Source organism: Taudactylus pleione, unplaced genomic scaffold (genome assembly GCF_031769625.1).
Source record: "Taudactylus pleione unplaced genomic scaffold, aTauple2 ptg000602l, whole genome shotgun sequence".
NCBI lineage: Eukaryota > Metazoa > Chordata > Amphibia > Anura > Myobatrachidae > Taudactylus > Taudactylus pleione.
In genome coordinates this window covers 5,041,033-5,057,850 of record NW_028285004.1, presented here as the reverse complement: position 1 = coordinate 5,057,850, position 16,818 = coordinate 5,041,033, and the positions used below count along the sequence as shown (strand labels likewise).

The 16,818-nt window shown below is 41.4% G+C and overlaps 1 protein-coding gene across 3 annotated transcripts in view; it reads left to right on the top strand.

Moving 5' to 3' along the window:
• CUNH1orf21 (chromosome unknown C1orf21 homolog) overlaps positions 1-16,818 on the top strand; it is a 180,791-nt gene that overhangs the window by 132,024 nt on the left and 31,949 nt on the right. For all 3 annotated transcript variants that reach the window (XM_088453918.1, XM_088453919.1, XM_088453920.1), the window contains exon 3: positions 11,837-11,931. In XM_088453918.1, coding sequence (XP_088310044.1) covers positions 11,837-11,931 — 95 coding nt within the window. The remainder of the gene's footprint in view (positions 1-11,836; positions 11,932-16,818) is intronic.

Below are 16,818 nucleotides of genomic sequence, written 5' to 3'. Positions count from 1 at the left end.
CATCTATATACATTATGATTTTGGTAATCGGCTGTGACTGTCACCAACTTTTTCCTCTTAAAGGAGGTTAGATCTCTCCTATATGTTTCAACCTGACTTTGCAAACGGTCAAGCCAATTAGCACTTTTATCTTCCCTAAGGACAGGTAAACTAGTTAGGTTGAGTTGTTCTATTTCTTCCTTAGTTTTACGTAACTCCACACCAACCTCCTCAATGACGAGTATCATTAAATCAAGAGAACATTTGTTCAAGATACAACACCATCTCGCACAAAAAACTGGGCTATTCCTCCCCAGCGTTGGTATATTATGTATGCGGAATCCACGTGGTATCTGTTTCCTACGGTGGTATTCCGAGAGAAACTGGCCATGTAGAACAAGATCTATCTCTCTTCTGTGGATCTTCAATAACCTATAGAATAAATCAGCTGAGGTTTTTGCCGGTAATGAGTTAAAGTCTAATTTATTAAAAAGTAATTTTTCAACTTCCTCATCCATAAAGGATAAGGTTCCACATTCAGCCTGTGATAAGAAGCCTTCATCCAATAGTCCACCACCACCCTGCACCATTTTGTTTAATGTTTACACAAATATACTTGAACTGTCCACTGCTGCTGCTAGTCACTGTTATATAAAATTAATTCAGATAATTGGCAAAGAGATGGGTGTCAGGAAAGAATCCCTAATCGGGTTCCAAAAACATCGGTGTAGATCCTGCACTCACATCAAAAGAAGTTCATCAATGGGGTGCCTCCAAGATCAGATATATTGGAAAAACTGATCCATAAGTATCAACACAAAGCCCAGTCGCCTGGATAAGAGCACTCTCCAAAACATCAGTAAGAGTCTTAATTTGAATTCAAGTTTAATCGAAAAATAGATTGCCACATATATATTTGTCGACGTTTCGATTCCACTGGGAACCTTTTTCAAGACCGGCAAAACGTACAAAAATGCATCCTATGTGCAAAGTTCAATTTTTATCTAAAAAATAAAAATACAGAAGACAAACAAAACACAATCAGTGCATGTACTGCAAAGTGTCATAATACCAATACAACAGAAAATATTCCATATATACAGCAAACCAGTCTCCCAGGCTCCATATTCAATCCATAAAAAACATATAATTTCCAAGGGTGTTGAGCGCATATGCTATACATACCTAATCAAAGTTAAAAAAACGGAGGCTATAGAGATTTCACACGCCTGTATATCACAGCTATACTCCACAATTGTCTCAGTGTATACCATAGATTCCTATATAACAATATAAGCATGAGCACTCTCCAATAAACGAGAATAGTTTTAAGAAAATATAAATAAATACATATATAGATATATATGTCTAATGGATCAAATAGACATTCCAATATCAAAGCTTGCACTAAATTCGTGATCAACTTCATGTCCACATCTTTTACTGAGAGTGTATAGGGAAAAAAACACTTACCAGGAAAGTATAACAAACAGAATCATGTAACAAAAGCCTCGTGTCTGAATAGAGCTATACCCCACATAAGTCCCAGCAGGTGTACCTCATGGGTGCCTATGTAATAAAGAAATCCGTAGTATGAACATACTGAACATAATGCCAGTATTATAACAATGTTCCTATATAGCATGACAAGGTAACTAGATAACACAGCGGTGCTTACCGGAACCCTGAACATAACCTTGCTAGACAAAACTTCCTCCATACGGTGGCTGGATTCCCGGACAGCGGGAGGTACACGTGCTGCCTCTCCAGCCGGCTGCTCAAATACCCGTCATCCCGGAAGTAGTCGCCGCTCTCCACCAAATCACATGGTCTCTGTCGGGCCGTAGTATAAACCACCTAATCGGGTTTGCTACATCCGGCAGGTTACCATGGAGACATATTAAACAAAAGGAAGCGCTCTATCTCCCATGTCGGCAGGGTCCAACGAAGACGAACACCGGTATTTCCTATGGAATCGGGCTCCTCATTATCCACCTCTGAGACAGAGGCTACTGACGGCATGCATACTAGTAAGGATTTTTTAGATCAAGGCACAGACCAGGAATTTATTCATCCAGAGATAGGGGACCGAAGAACCATAGACCGCATACGCGGAGGGGGAGACACTCGAAGACGTGGCCGAAGAAGACGGGTTTAAACTCTGTATTTAACCTTTCCGATGTTCACCTTGACCTATCAGATCTAAACCTTTTGTCGAAAGGTTTGACATTTGTACCGACATGTAGAAATAGTAAATTTGAGAAATCAATTGACATTTATCGCTTTGGGAGGTCTATGAGGTTAAAAGAATTTTTCAAAAGTGATTCTAATATATCCAGACAGAAGCCCTTTAAAAAACCCTCAGTCTTTGATCCACCATCGTCAAATGCCAGCATAAAAACATATTTAAGGTTAATGAATACTGACATTAACACCTGTGATAATACTAAAACCTATGACAATTTACCACCAGATGAGAAAAAGGCACTACAAAAATTAAGGGATAATCCACATATTGTGATCAGGCCCGCAGACAAGGGTGGAGCCATTGTTGTCCAAAATTGGAGTGACTATGACTTTGAAATAATGTAACAACTTTCAGATACAGGAGTATATAGGAAGTCCGGTAGTAATCCTATCCCTGAGATTAAGATCAAGATTGATCAGGTGTTAAATAATGCCTTGATGCATAGGTGGATTGATGAAGATCTACACAACTACCTGACGGTTGATAAACCACGATGTCCCATCTTATATACCCTTCCAAAGATCCACAAAACCCTGATAAGACACCCTGGGAGACCAATAATATCGGCCCAAGGTTCCCTTCTGCAACCTCTTGCGATCTTTATCGATAGCATCTTACAACCAAGAGTTCTGGAAGGAAGGAGTTATATCCGTGACACTGGAGATTTTTTACAACAATTGAAAAGTGTAGGTCAACTTGATAAGGAGATTGTTATGGCAACAATGGATGTCAGTTCATTATACACGGTGATACCACATGGCAAAGGTTTGGATACGTTAAGGAAGGTACTGATCGATCAAGGTCCAAGTGGCGATACTCCATCAGAATTTGTGCTAGAACTGGCTGCCCTTGTACTTTACAACAATCACTTCCATTATAAAGATGCATTTTATATCCAATTAACTGGAACCGCAATGGGTTCGAACCTCGCACCAGCATACGCCAATTTATATATGGCTAGATACGAAGAAACATATATCTTTCCCAACTATAGTCAATGGGTTGTCTTTTACCGATGCTTTATAGATGACATCTTCTTGCTGTGGAATGGGACCTCAGAGACGTTTGAGGATATGGTGATCCAATTGAATGCACTCCAGACTCCAATCAGATTCACCCATCAGGTCAATACTAGTGTTATAAACTTCCTTGATGTAACAATAACTAATATTGAGGGGACTATTAATACATCATTGTATCGTAAAGATACTGATCGGAATATGGCCCTATTGAAGACTAGTCATCATCCACCATCACTCAAGGACAATTTACCTATTTCAAAATTTTTACTTGTCATGCGGATAAACTCTAATCCACACATCAGGGAAGACCAACTGGATGAGATGTCTGCCAGATTTCTTGAAAGGGGCTATGGTCGGATGAAGTTGAACAAATGCCTTGCTAAGGCACGGAGAATTTACCAAAAGCAAATGGATAATGAGCATTTGCCGTATACGAATAAAAAACGTCTAATTTTCACAACAAAATTCGACAAGAGTGCTTATAAAACTTCAAAAATTTTAAAAGATCACTGGCACATTGTTACATCTGATAATTCGCTTCCATTTAAGAACTATGATCCACCTATGATGGCCTATAAACGTGGACCAAACCTCAAACAATTGCTAATGAGACCCACTGTGTATCCTAGAGAAGACAAAACTATACCTGAGCTTATGAAACAGAAACCTGGCTGTTACTCTTGCGGAAGTTGTATTACGTGTGCATCTATGCTAACGGGACCGTCTTTTCCCCATCCCCATACGGGCAAAAAGATCTATATTAAATATAAATTGCATTGTATGATGGACTTTATCATTTATTACCTTACATGCCCTTGTGGACTATACTACGTGGGTTTAACATCAAGAAAATTCCGAGATCGAATGGCCAATCACAGGGCATCTATCCGCTCAGCCCTTTCCACTGGACATACGGATAAACCTGTAGCCAGACACTGTTTATTGCTAGGTCATCAAGTGGCGAGTCTCAAGTGTCGGTTAATTGATTGGATACCACCATCTACTCTTGGGGGCGACAGGATCCTAGCCCTTAAGAAGAGAGAAAGTTTTTGGATCCACACGTTGGATACAGTAGCCCCACGAGAACAACCCTCTTAATGTGTTTCTTTAAACTTCTGCATGGATGTGGGGTGATTTTTATTTGGTATTTTGGCCTTTTCTTTTGAAATGTCTCCTATGGTGATGGATGAATACACCATCTTTTTCCTAAATTGTGGTGGTTTCTTGAATTATGCTTGGGTTGTCTCTGTCATCTATTCAACTCTTTTCTTGTCTGAACCACATTTAGTCTGTGTCTTTAATCGATTAGTATTATTTTCTTCTTTTGCATGTGGTATCTACTAGAGCATGATATCCTATATGGGTAACTTTCTGTCTAATAATCCACTACTAGGTTTAGTCCAGCACAGCTGCCTTGGGATGAACATGTTTTGGATACACTGAGATACACAAATGAGTGTATCTATGTGTTTGGATAGATTTTTATCCTATCCATCTGTGTATCTATTCCTGTATCTATTTATTATTCATATTTTGTATATTTTTCTCATTTTTGATCTTTAACTTATATATTTTTTTATTATACTTTCATCTATTTTCATCTCCTATGTAGATCTATCTCTAAATTTTTTTATTCCCCTCTTCTTTTATATGTATGTGTATTTTGATCAAAAAAATTTTTTTTGGTACACTAGTGTTTGGACTTTAAAATATGTTATCCCTTGGTTTTCTTTGTGTTGTAATGTAGTTCTGTACTGTCCTCTGCGTTCTTCCAGGCTCCCAATATCCTATTTTTTCCATTTTTTCCATTTTCAATACTGCATATGATTAAGTTATATGGTATTATCTGTATAGAGCCTTACTCCCTAGGTGTTCCGCTTGTGTGCACATTCCGTTTACTAACAGATACTATTGAATTAGAACGCTTCCATTGTGTACTTTGTTCTCATGGTAACCGGCCGAATGAAGTTAAGCTGACGGGGTGGTTTATAATTATATTAGGTGTCCCACCTATTGGTTGATTTATTACGTAGAGCGCTTCCTTTTGTTTAATATGTCTCCATGGTAACCTGCCGGATGTAGCAAACCCGATTAGGTGGTTTATACTACGGCCCGACAGAGACCATGTGATTTGGTGGAGAGCGGCGACTACTTCCGGGATGACGGGTATTTGAGCAGCCGGCTGGAGAGGCAGCACGTGTACCTCCCGCTGTCCGGGAATCCAGCCACCGTATGGAGGAAGTTTTGTCTAGCAAGGTTATGTTCAGGGATCCGGTAAGCACCGCTGTGTTATCTAGTTACCTTGTCATGCTATATAGGAACATTGTTATAATACTGGCATTATGTTCAGTATGTTCATACTACGGATTTCTTTATTACATAGGCACCCATGAGGTACACCTGCTGGGACTTATGTGGGGTATAGCTCTATTCAGACACGAGGCTTTTGTTACATGATTCTGTTTGTTATACTTTCCTGGTAAGTGTTTTTCCCTATACACTCTCAGTAAAAGATGTGGACATGAAGTTGATCACGAATTTAGTGCAAGCTTTGATATTGGAATGTCTATTTGATCCATTAGACATATATATCTATATATGTATTTATTTATATTTTCTTAAAACTATTCTTGTTTATTGGAGAGTGCTCATGCTTATATTGTTATATAGGAAATCTATGGTATACACTAAGACCATTGTGGAGTATAGCTGTGATATACAGGCGTGTGAAATCTCTATAGCCTCCGTTTTTTTAACTTTGATTAGGTATGTATAGCACATGCGCTCAACACCCTTGGAAATTATATGTTTTTTATGGATTGAATATGGAGCCTGGGAGACTGTTTTGCTGTATATATGGAATATTTTCTGTTGTATTGGTATTATGACACTTTGCAGTACATGCACTGATTGTGTTTTGTTTGTCTTCTGTATTTTTATTTTTTAGATAAAAATTGAACTTTGCACATAGGATGCATTTTTGTACGTTTTGCCGGTCTTGAAAAAGGTTCCCAGTGGAATCGAAACGTCGACAAATATATATGTGGCAATCTATTTTTCGATTAAACTTGAATTCAAATGAATACTCTTATTGATGTTTTGGAGAGTGCTCTTATCCAGGCGACTGGGCTTTGTGTTGATATTTATGGATCAGTTTTTCCAATATATCTGATCTTGGAGGCACCCCATTGATGAACTTCTTTTGATGTGAGTGCAGGATCTACACCGATATATATATATATATATATATATATATATATATATATATATGTATGTATATGTGTTTGTGTTTTTTACCCCAAATGTGGAGACACAGGTTCAAGATGAATTATATATTATTGTGACCTGAAAAATTGTATTTGTATATGTGTGTCTATATGTGTATTTATTTTTAATCTATATTGTGCATATATATATATATATATATATATATACAGTGCCATCCTATAGTATATATGTACCCTTCAGATACATTATTATATATACATATATATATACCAAAATGTATTTTACTAATATGTGTATGTATGCTTGTATTTTTTCTGCACAAAATAAATATTATGATTTTAAAATTGGTGTAATTCATGTTCTTTGCATTAACTGGATCTTTATTTGCAGTTATTTATGATAATGGAATGACCGTGTGTGTGCTAGTAGGTGAAAAGGGGGGGATGATTTGTACAAGGGGGTGAGAAGAGGTGGTGCTGATATGCGTTGGGTGGAGAGATGGATAGGACACTACTCTGTACCCATATTTCTCTAATGTATATGGAAGTATTATTTAATGTTATGTTGTGCTGTCTTAAGACTATCTCTTTTATGTCCTGTAAATTTAACTCCATTGTCATTGTTCTACAGTCCTCAAATTTGTCTTTATATTTCATGTTTATTCTTAGATAAGTGTTTGTATATCTTGAATTGTTATCTGTAAAATGACTCTGTATCTGTTGCCTCCAGGCAGGGGTAATATCATAGAACCACATACATCACAGTGTATGAGATTAAGTGGTTGAGTGTTCTAGATGCTCTCTCTTACTTATTTTATGAAATGCTGGACTTGTTTTGTATACTTTGCACTGTCATGTGCACATGTTTTATTGGTACTGCAAGGTTATTCCCATATGCGTGTGTAGACTGCACCCAATTCAGCAGTGACATTACTTGCATGTGCAAGATAGATTATCTCTTTATGGAACAGGTCAAATTTTGTAAAGAAATGTCTTTTAATCAGCTTGTTGCTCCCAAAATTATGCACCAACTTTGGCATATGTGACCTTCTGTTGCTTTACAACAGGGATGGGGAACCTCAGGCCCGGGGGCTATATAAGGCCCCCTGAATCATTTGGTCTGGCCCTAGCCTCATCTGGATAGCAGGGTGCCTATAATGGCATCCTGCGTCCAGAATCTATGCAGCAGTGCCACCTGGAGCATCCTTAGGACGCTTCAGACAGTCACACTGCTGCCCTTACAGCTCCCTCGAGCATCCTCAGGATGCTCCGGGCATTGCTGTAATCACCGGCGATTATGGGCCTGCCCCCGTGTGACATCACACGGAGGGGGCATGGACTGCACCAGTCCCGCAAATAATGTTATATATATCAAAATGGCCCTCGGCAGAAAAAAGGTTCCCCACCCCTGCTTTAAAAGATCAACTCCACCGGTTTGTGCATGCGGCAGTGAGCGTGGTTTTAACTTTATACTTAGATCCTTTTACAAATTGTCTTTGTTCCCATGCTTTCCATGTCAAGAACTTTGTATTCCATCTGAAACATGCTGTTAAGACTTTAAGGGCCATTTCAGAGTCATGATGACTATGTTGCCATGTCTGAGTAGCTTTGTTATTGTTCATCTATAAGCCTTATTTTCACAACCTCGTATTAATTCTGCTGCAGGCCTTGTTTTAAGGGCATTTATCAGTGCAGGTGTCTGGTAGACTGGTATAGCTAAAACATGGTTACATTTGATATTGTTGCTCATTGACAAGAGTTGCACTACTGGCTCTTCCATTCCATTTATAAGCTCCTGCATGCCCTTGCCTTTCATTTGGTATAATTTTATCAGCAGAAACTGTTTATTGTTTATATTGAATCTTTCTTTTATGCAGCTTTTGTAATGTATACAACATATATTTTACAAAGTTGTTTTTTTCATCTTAAGTGAATTAGCTGGTCATCCTCAACTAATATTGTCATAATTGATTGCGCCTATTTGTCTTTCTTATACCATCTGTTACTATGTCCATGTCTATGTCTATAGTAAAAACCTTCCACAAATAATTTCTGGATATTGGCATCTCAACCTTAATATTCCATGGGATGGGTGCGGAATCCCGACGGAATCTTGACGCAGGCATCCCAACAGGGTTAAGATACCGACACCTATCACTAGGTATTCTAACCCTCCCCGTCTCCCTACCCTAACCCTCCCTCCCCAGTGCCTAAACCTGACCTCTCCTCCTAGTGCCTAAACCTAACCTCCCCCTCCCCCTCCCCTAACCCTCCCCAGTGCCTAAACCTAACCTCTCCTCCTAGTGCCTAAACCTAACCTCCCCCTCCCTGCACCCTCAACCTAACAAACCCCCTTAGTGCCTAACTTTAATCCCTAATGCTAACCCTCCCCCTAACCCTGCTGCTTACCTTCGGGATTCCGGCAGTCGGGATGCTGGCGCTGGGACTCTGACAGGTGTCGGGGTTCCGGCACCGGAATTCTGACCGCCGAAATACCCGCGGGATATTGAACGCATTCCATTTCCACAGCTGATAATTTCCATTATTCAGTTTAGCTATTTCCAGTTTGTACTGAGTTTCCGGCTATTTACTTTTCTCCCTTTTAAAGTAGTGTTGATTTACAAACATTAAACACACAGGGAAGATGGTGGAATAAACTTTATTGACAATACATATAAAACAACATGGAACTTTCTGAGCAGTGTTGCCATACTACACAAAAAACACAATGTGATCATGCGATATTGTTCCAGAAGTCTTATGTTTTGTGGGGATTTTTCCCAGTGTGAAGGGCTTTCTTCCCGACTACCCAATTTTATAATTTATCGTGTTGACAGATGCTTATAAGATGGGGATGTAGCTCTTTGTTTGAATTTTCTTGGAACATCATACAGTCTGATCTTTGTGTTAATCTGGTTAAAACACCCAATCTTGGCAAGATTGGCAACAGACTACGGGGGAGATTCATCAAATCTTGGAGAGAGATGAAGTGAAGTTGCCCATAGCAACCAAATAGCTCCTGTCATTATACAGGCTGTGCTAGAAAAATGACAGAAGCTGATTGGTTGCAATGAGCAACTTTTCCACTTTATCTCTCTCCAAGAGTTGATGAATCTTATCTAGGGCGGGATGCACTATTGCGTTTTTTTATGGTCAAATCTCCAATCTCACATGTTTGGCCGCTCACCACATATGCACCTAGCCCAGGAATGCGATACATTCTGGGGATTGGATGTGGTGGGCAATGCCATCTTTAGATGATGTTGCCTAAAAGAAGCCTATGGGCTTCTATTTGTGACTACCCCCCCCTCCCCCCTTGGAGGGATCCCATCGGATCCCTTCCAGAATCCCCAACGGCGCAAGCGTAACTTGATGCATGCTTCTATCGCAAAGGACGGCTCTTACCAGGAGAGCTGTCCTTTGTGATTTTATTCATGCATGCTGGCATAATTTACACCGGTATGCATGCGATGAGTGGTGGGATTGCATCCCATGCAAATTGCATTGCTTGATGCATCCCATCCCAAATCTTGGAGAGAGTTTGTAAATAAATATAAATATTGTGTCTCTGTAAATAATCTTTCTAAAGCTGGGTAGACACTGGCAGATATATTGGCCGATCAATCGATTGGCCTATATATTGGGTGCCCGTCAGCCAGTGTGTACCAGCGATGCGTCTGTGAACGACGTTGTTCACAGACATATCACACCGGCTGTGCTGCACAGCCGATGCTCAATATATCTGCAGATATTTTGGGGCATCGTTGCTGTGTGTATGGGCAGTCAGCCGACTACCCGTACACTTGCAGCATTGACAAAAAGTCTTTGAAATTGAATACGGGGATAATTGAAACATGAGAAAATGACGTCATCGGCAATAATTTGTCGACGATTCCGACTTTTCGCAGCCTAATTGAATATGGATCATGATATTTAAAGCCCAAATTTAGCAGTAAATACACCGGCTCAGACCCATCACAGTGCTCACTCTCCAGAAACCCTAATATAATATAATATATATGCTGTCTAGCAGACTATTTATCTCCAAACTCCACAGCTACTCAACTTACTTATTTCATAGGAGCTGGGCTGGGTGGGGCTGGATAATATATGGGGCATAAAGCAGAGAATAAAATCTGTGACCAACAGAGCATAAAGCAGATGATAAGTCATTAAGCAGGAGTAACCTGGGTGCCACAGATGAAGGCTCCTCAGGTAACATGCTGACCCTGGGACACCTGGAAATTGCTTTGTAACTTTGTTCAGGCTGATGATCCACAACAATAGTTGCATATGTGAGGACATCAGTGGAGATATCTTAACTCTTGGGGATGTTATTGGCATAAATGTTGGTGCTCCAGACTGACATGACAAGGGATCTGCATTTCTATAGATCTGGCTTTCCTGATGATAGAAAAATGAAGTGTGCTGAAATAGCATCACATGGCTGAAATGACAATATTTATTGATATGGAAGGAGTAAAAGGTCCATCTCTTTTACCCACATACCTCTTCACGTAGACTTATTTTTATTTAATAAATAATGGTAAAGTAATATTGGCTATGGGGTATCTGTCACATGAGATTAGATTTATCAATTGTAGGAGTTGGTTATGACTACATGAGTGTTATGGCCTCCTATCGTATAACCTTCTTTTACACATGACTATATACCAAGCAATGTTTGGGATTGTCGCCTTGAAAAGAAATATCTGTTGTAGCCCCATGCTGAAAATTGTCATTCCATGAAACATTAGCATGTAGTGTAGCAAATTGAATGAAAATTCAATTTTTGCACAATGTGTTCTAGACCAAAATGTCAGCATCTTTCCAGTTTTGTTAAACACTTACTGAAACATCCAGCTTTTTAGTACATATCTTAGAGAAACATGGAATAGAAATCACGTTATGGGGCTGATTTTGAGTCGGAGGCAAAGTGGCTGTGTTTGCGTGATGCCGTTGAAGCGCCTACAATAGCAACCGTCTTTATAAGTATCAGCACATCACCAGCCCTATGTTAGGCGCAAGAGATCCATCTTACACATGCTTCCCTGCACTGTATGCAAGCCTCAGAATTGCACGGAACTCTAGCTACACTGCCAATGCACTTCCATGACACTCCCACAAGAAAGAACAGCTCTGTGTGATTGCTAAAGCTAGCTATATGTGTCGATAGAAGAGATCCACCATTTTATAAATAGGTGCTATGTTTCCATTTATAAACATTAGTTTCACATTTCTCATATACAGCATAAGGTATAGAGAGTGGGAAATGCACAATAAAGCCGAAGACTTCCATTAGTGCAGGACAATACACAGGATCCAAGCATGTAGTAATAGTGGCTATCTTTCCTTTGCAGATGAATACAGGATCAAACCAGTTGAAGAAGTCAAGTACATGAAAGATGGGGAAGAGGAAGAACAGAATATCGTATCGAGAAACCAAGAAAATTTGGTAGGTTTCCAAAGCGGTATGAGAGAGGAAGGTTCACCTAATCCATTGGCACATATGCTACTGGGAATAAAACCTCAAGATGACTAAGTAGCTTGTTATCTACTATTACATTTAGATGTACATTTCTGAAACAGTGATTAACTTTTCATTTGTTACATTGAAACATATTGCAGCAAATATCGAATATGGGTCATTTCCTGAGAAATGATTTCCTTGTCACCTGTATTCTTTGATGGATATTTTATACAAATATGACTACAATGAGAAAAAAAATATTTCTCATAAAGGTGTCTATTTATCATTGGTGGGTCAGTGCATCGCTGCATATCGCAGAGATACAGAACGCAGTTTCTAAGCAAGTAATCAATCTGGAGCTCCTCACTCGGGGGCGATGTATCAACCCTTCTACCAAGGGCAAGTGGAGGAGTTGCCCATATAAACCAATCAGATTCTCGCTATTATTTTATGGAATGTACTAGATAAATGATAGTTAGAATTTGATTAGTTGCTCTGGGCAGGGCTGCCATCAGAAATTGTGGGGCTCGGGACTGACAAAATAGGCAGGGCCCCTCCTACTTCCCCTTTCCCTTGCTACCGCTGTCTCATGAGTCATGACTTACATTATCTCCTTGAAGAAGGCTCCTTCTTTCTGGCTTCTTCTCCTCCTGGTCTGGACTGTGCTGCTCCTCACTTGCCATGGCTCCTCTGACCTCTCCATTCCAGTGGCACGGCGTGACAAAAAAAAACTTTATTGAACAAGGGGGCGGGCCTAGGTGCGGAATGCAGACTGGTAATAAAGAATGCGGAATGCAGGCTGGCGAGCCCCCCCCCAGACCCGGCAGTCCCTCCCTGATGGCGGCCTTGGCTCTTGGCAGCGCCTTAACCTCTCTATAAAAGGTTTGATACATGGACCCCTTGGTACCTTAGCACAGATGCTTTATCACTTATCTTGTTGAGATAATACTCCAGTACTTTCTGTGTTTATACAGATATTTGTGTAATAATGGCGTGCCTGAATTTTTCGTAAGGACTTCTCAGCCTTTATTTATTTACACCAAATTAATGTTCTAATTTGGCCTTTTCACTTTTGATATTTACTTAACCAACACATATTTTTAATTTTGAAACATTATGTTGCCTAAATCTGCCAATAACCCAACATTTTAATTGTGAAATACATGTTCTATGGGTATGCAGTCATTATGTTGACATTCACAACGTCGATGTGGATATAATGTCAACATTGTCATAATATTGACATTGTCGACAGTGAATTTTAGTGTTAGGGTTAGGCTGCGTTTAGTTTTAGGGTTAGGCTGTGATTAGGATTAGGGCTAAAATCAGCTGACAATGTTATTTGACATGCCGACTGTTGAGATTCACATTGTCGACATTCTGCCAGTGTCGACATAATGTCCATTGACACAGTTCACATGTTGACATAATGTCCATGTCAACACTCTCAAGGTCAACATTTTGTACCATTCCTGTTCAGTGTATTCTGTACCTGACCTATCACTGGAGCTCTGTTAAATAATAAACTATTACTTTCCCTCTGCATTACCAACTACTGCAACTGCTCCCGCAATCTAACAGTATCCTGATCTAACCGGCTAAAGATCAATAGGCAGCCATCTAATTTACTGAGACATCACTGTTCTTGCCTATGTGTTCCTATTCTTCCTGAACATGCTATTAATTAAAAATTCACTATCCAGTGATGAATCACATCAAGCTACAGTACATATCCATAATATCCACTATATTTTATTTATCCTACAACAATCTTGATTGTACTGTAGGTCACCTATTTTGATAGGAAAACTCCTATATATGTTACTCTACATCTGCTATTTTTTCTGCCACATTTTAAATGCTTAGTACCACCACATAGTTGTGGGGAAGACAATCGGCACATATCACCCCTTTCCCTTTGCTAAGCCCTGTTCCTAGATCTGCTAGAATTTTGCCCATTTTTACTATATAACGGATCCCCACTAGTTCCTACAGTACTTTCTTGAATCACTGCACCCTAGAGTATCAGAATTTTTTTCATGGCACCCCTAGGCCAAAAGTTTCCGATTTATATAATCAGTATACATTATTTAAGTAAACAAACTTAGGTTCAGTTATGTGGTGGTGGACATGAATTTCAGACACCAGCACTGCTTTTGCCTATCATGGACAAATATGGGCGGGGGGTGAACTAGGAATGGCGTCATGGGTGGCAGAGTAGGAGTGGAGGACTCTACTTAAAATGAGGTCTGCCAGGAGGACAGTGCCAGGTAAGGGTCCACATGGGCATGGAGCTGAAATTTATGAAGGGCTTATTGTGTGCTGCCACAGTGGGTGTGACCAGAGTTGTGGGGGTTTGACTAATGAAGTGGGGCATGACTAGTATTATGTGGTTGTGGTCTGCACAGGGTGTGTGCTCTGTGCCAATGGTTGTGGCTAACTGGGTGATGATCAGGGATGGACTGGGGCTGCTTAGCAGCCCTGCGGCATGTGCTCCCCCACAAAAGGGGCGTGTCATCATGGAAAAGGGGAGTGTCCTCATCATACAGGGTGTGGCCTCATCTCACAGGGCCCTGCCACGAGTCACGGGGGCCTGGCCTCGTTGCATGTCCCCGTCTTTCACTATTCCCGCCGAGCAGAGTGCTGGGAGGCGGAGCTACTTGGCCAGGGTTTGAGGCCGGCCCAGCCCATCTGTCCATCGGCCCTTCTGGCATTTGCCAGAAGGGTCAGATGGGCAGTCTGGCCAAGGTGATGATAGTGAATAAATGAATATTCTATCCACCCTCCCTTCAATTAGCCCCCGACATAAAAAATTAGAACATGACAACAAACATACATCAACCGTACACACAGTAAACAAGGCCAAGATATGTTTTGTCCTATAAGCACTTGTATCTTTGTTAACTTGCTGCAGGAGACAGCTGATGTTATAAATTTCGTTGGTGCTTGTCTAAATCCCGACTTGTCTAAAAAAAGAGATGTACACCTGCATGTAAAAACTGCCAAATAAATTAGTCCCCATCCTACTAAATCTGCAACTGCCAACTTACATAAAACATTAGTATGCCCCTTCATATGTCTCTTACTGACTCTCTGTATCTCTCTCATTGCCCTCTCCCTCCATATCTTTTGCTGCCCCTCCATAGCTCTCTCATTGCCGCCTTTCTCCATATCTCCCTGATTGCCAGATCCCTCCAAATCTCTATTATTGCCCCTTCATTACTCCCTGCATATTTCCTTGATTGCCTCTCCAATTCCCTGTCAGTTCACTCCATATTTCACTGGCCACCCACAGCTCACACTGCCCCCATTACACCTAACTGCTGCCCCTGCAGCTCACTGACCCCCTACTGCTCACACTATCCCCTTCACAGCTCACACTGCACCCCTCATGCCTCATACTGCTCCCCTCATGCCTCTTAGTGCTCCCCTCATGCCTCACACTGCACCCCTCATGCCTCACACTGCACCCCTCATGCCTCACATTGCACCCCTCATGCCTCACACTGCTCCCATCATGCCTCACACTGCTCCCCTCATGCCTCACACTGCTCCCCTCATGCCTCACACTGCTCCCCTCATGCCTCACACTGCACCCCTCATGCCTCACACTGCTCCCCTCATGCCTCACACTGCTCCCCTCATGCCTCACACTGCACCCCTCATGCCTCACACTGCACCCCTCATGCCTCACACTGCTCCCCTCATGCCTCACACTGGTCCCCTCACAACTCAAACTTTCCCTCACATGTTCCTCTCATGCCTCACACTGCTCCCCTCATGCCTCACACTGCTCCCCTCATGCACCACACTGCTCCCCTCATGCACCACACTGCTCCCCTCATGCCTCACACTGCTCCCCTCATGCCTCACACTGCTCCCCTCACACCTCAAACTTTCCCTCACATGTTCCTCTCATGCCTCACACTACTCTCTTCATGCCTCAGAGCTACATCTTGCTTTTAATATATGCACCTCAATTAATTCCACTACCTCCTCATATCTCCCAGCATCTCAATCCCCCCGCCCCCTCACACACACAAACAGGTACCCTGATTCCACCCCAGCATTCACACACAGAGGATCACATGCAAGTAATACACACTACACCCACGTTTCCCCTGTAGCCTCCACTCCCTTTTACCTTGAAAGCATCAGAAAGAGTGCAGTTAGATCTCTTTCTGACTGGCCCGAATCTGCAGCAGCTCCTCCTCTCACTCTGATGACAGCAGCACTGCCACTATGTAGCCCCCCCCCCCCCCCCCCTGCTCGGAATTTATCCTTCCTTTTCTCTTCGGAGAAACAGAGGGTAGTTGTAACTCGTCTCCTGGTCCATCAGAGATCCACAAAAGAGACTCTCTTTCGACCCCCACCCCAGCACCCCTGGACTGTGTGGGCCTATTTACATGAAGGGTCTGTGGCTGTGACTCCATCCACCCCATGGTTAATCCGCTCTGCAGGAGGAGTAGAATGAAAGGGGAAATGTAGGGCGGGGAAGGGATGTCAGGCACACACTAAGCAGTGCAGCCTGTGTAAATGGCCATTCACAATCTTTCTAGAGCAACAGGCAGTCAGCGACCCAAATCAATTTGTTTTGGAATTGGACAATCCAACCTGTGGCACCCCTGTAAGTATCCTGTGGCTTCCTGGGTTGACACAGCACCCAGTTTGGGATCTACTACTTTTGCCAAGAAAGATATAAGCCAGGTTCCCCCCAATTCCTTGCTGCAATAAGAAGAATGAAGAAGAATGTTTTTCATTTGAAGCACATATTATTTGCAAAAAACATTTTAAAAAATTTTGTAGGACTTTGTTTTATAGCCTTATTCCACAAAGTCATTTTAGAAAAACATCCAGTTATCTCTAACTACA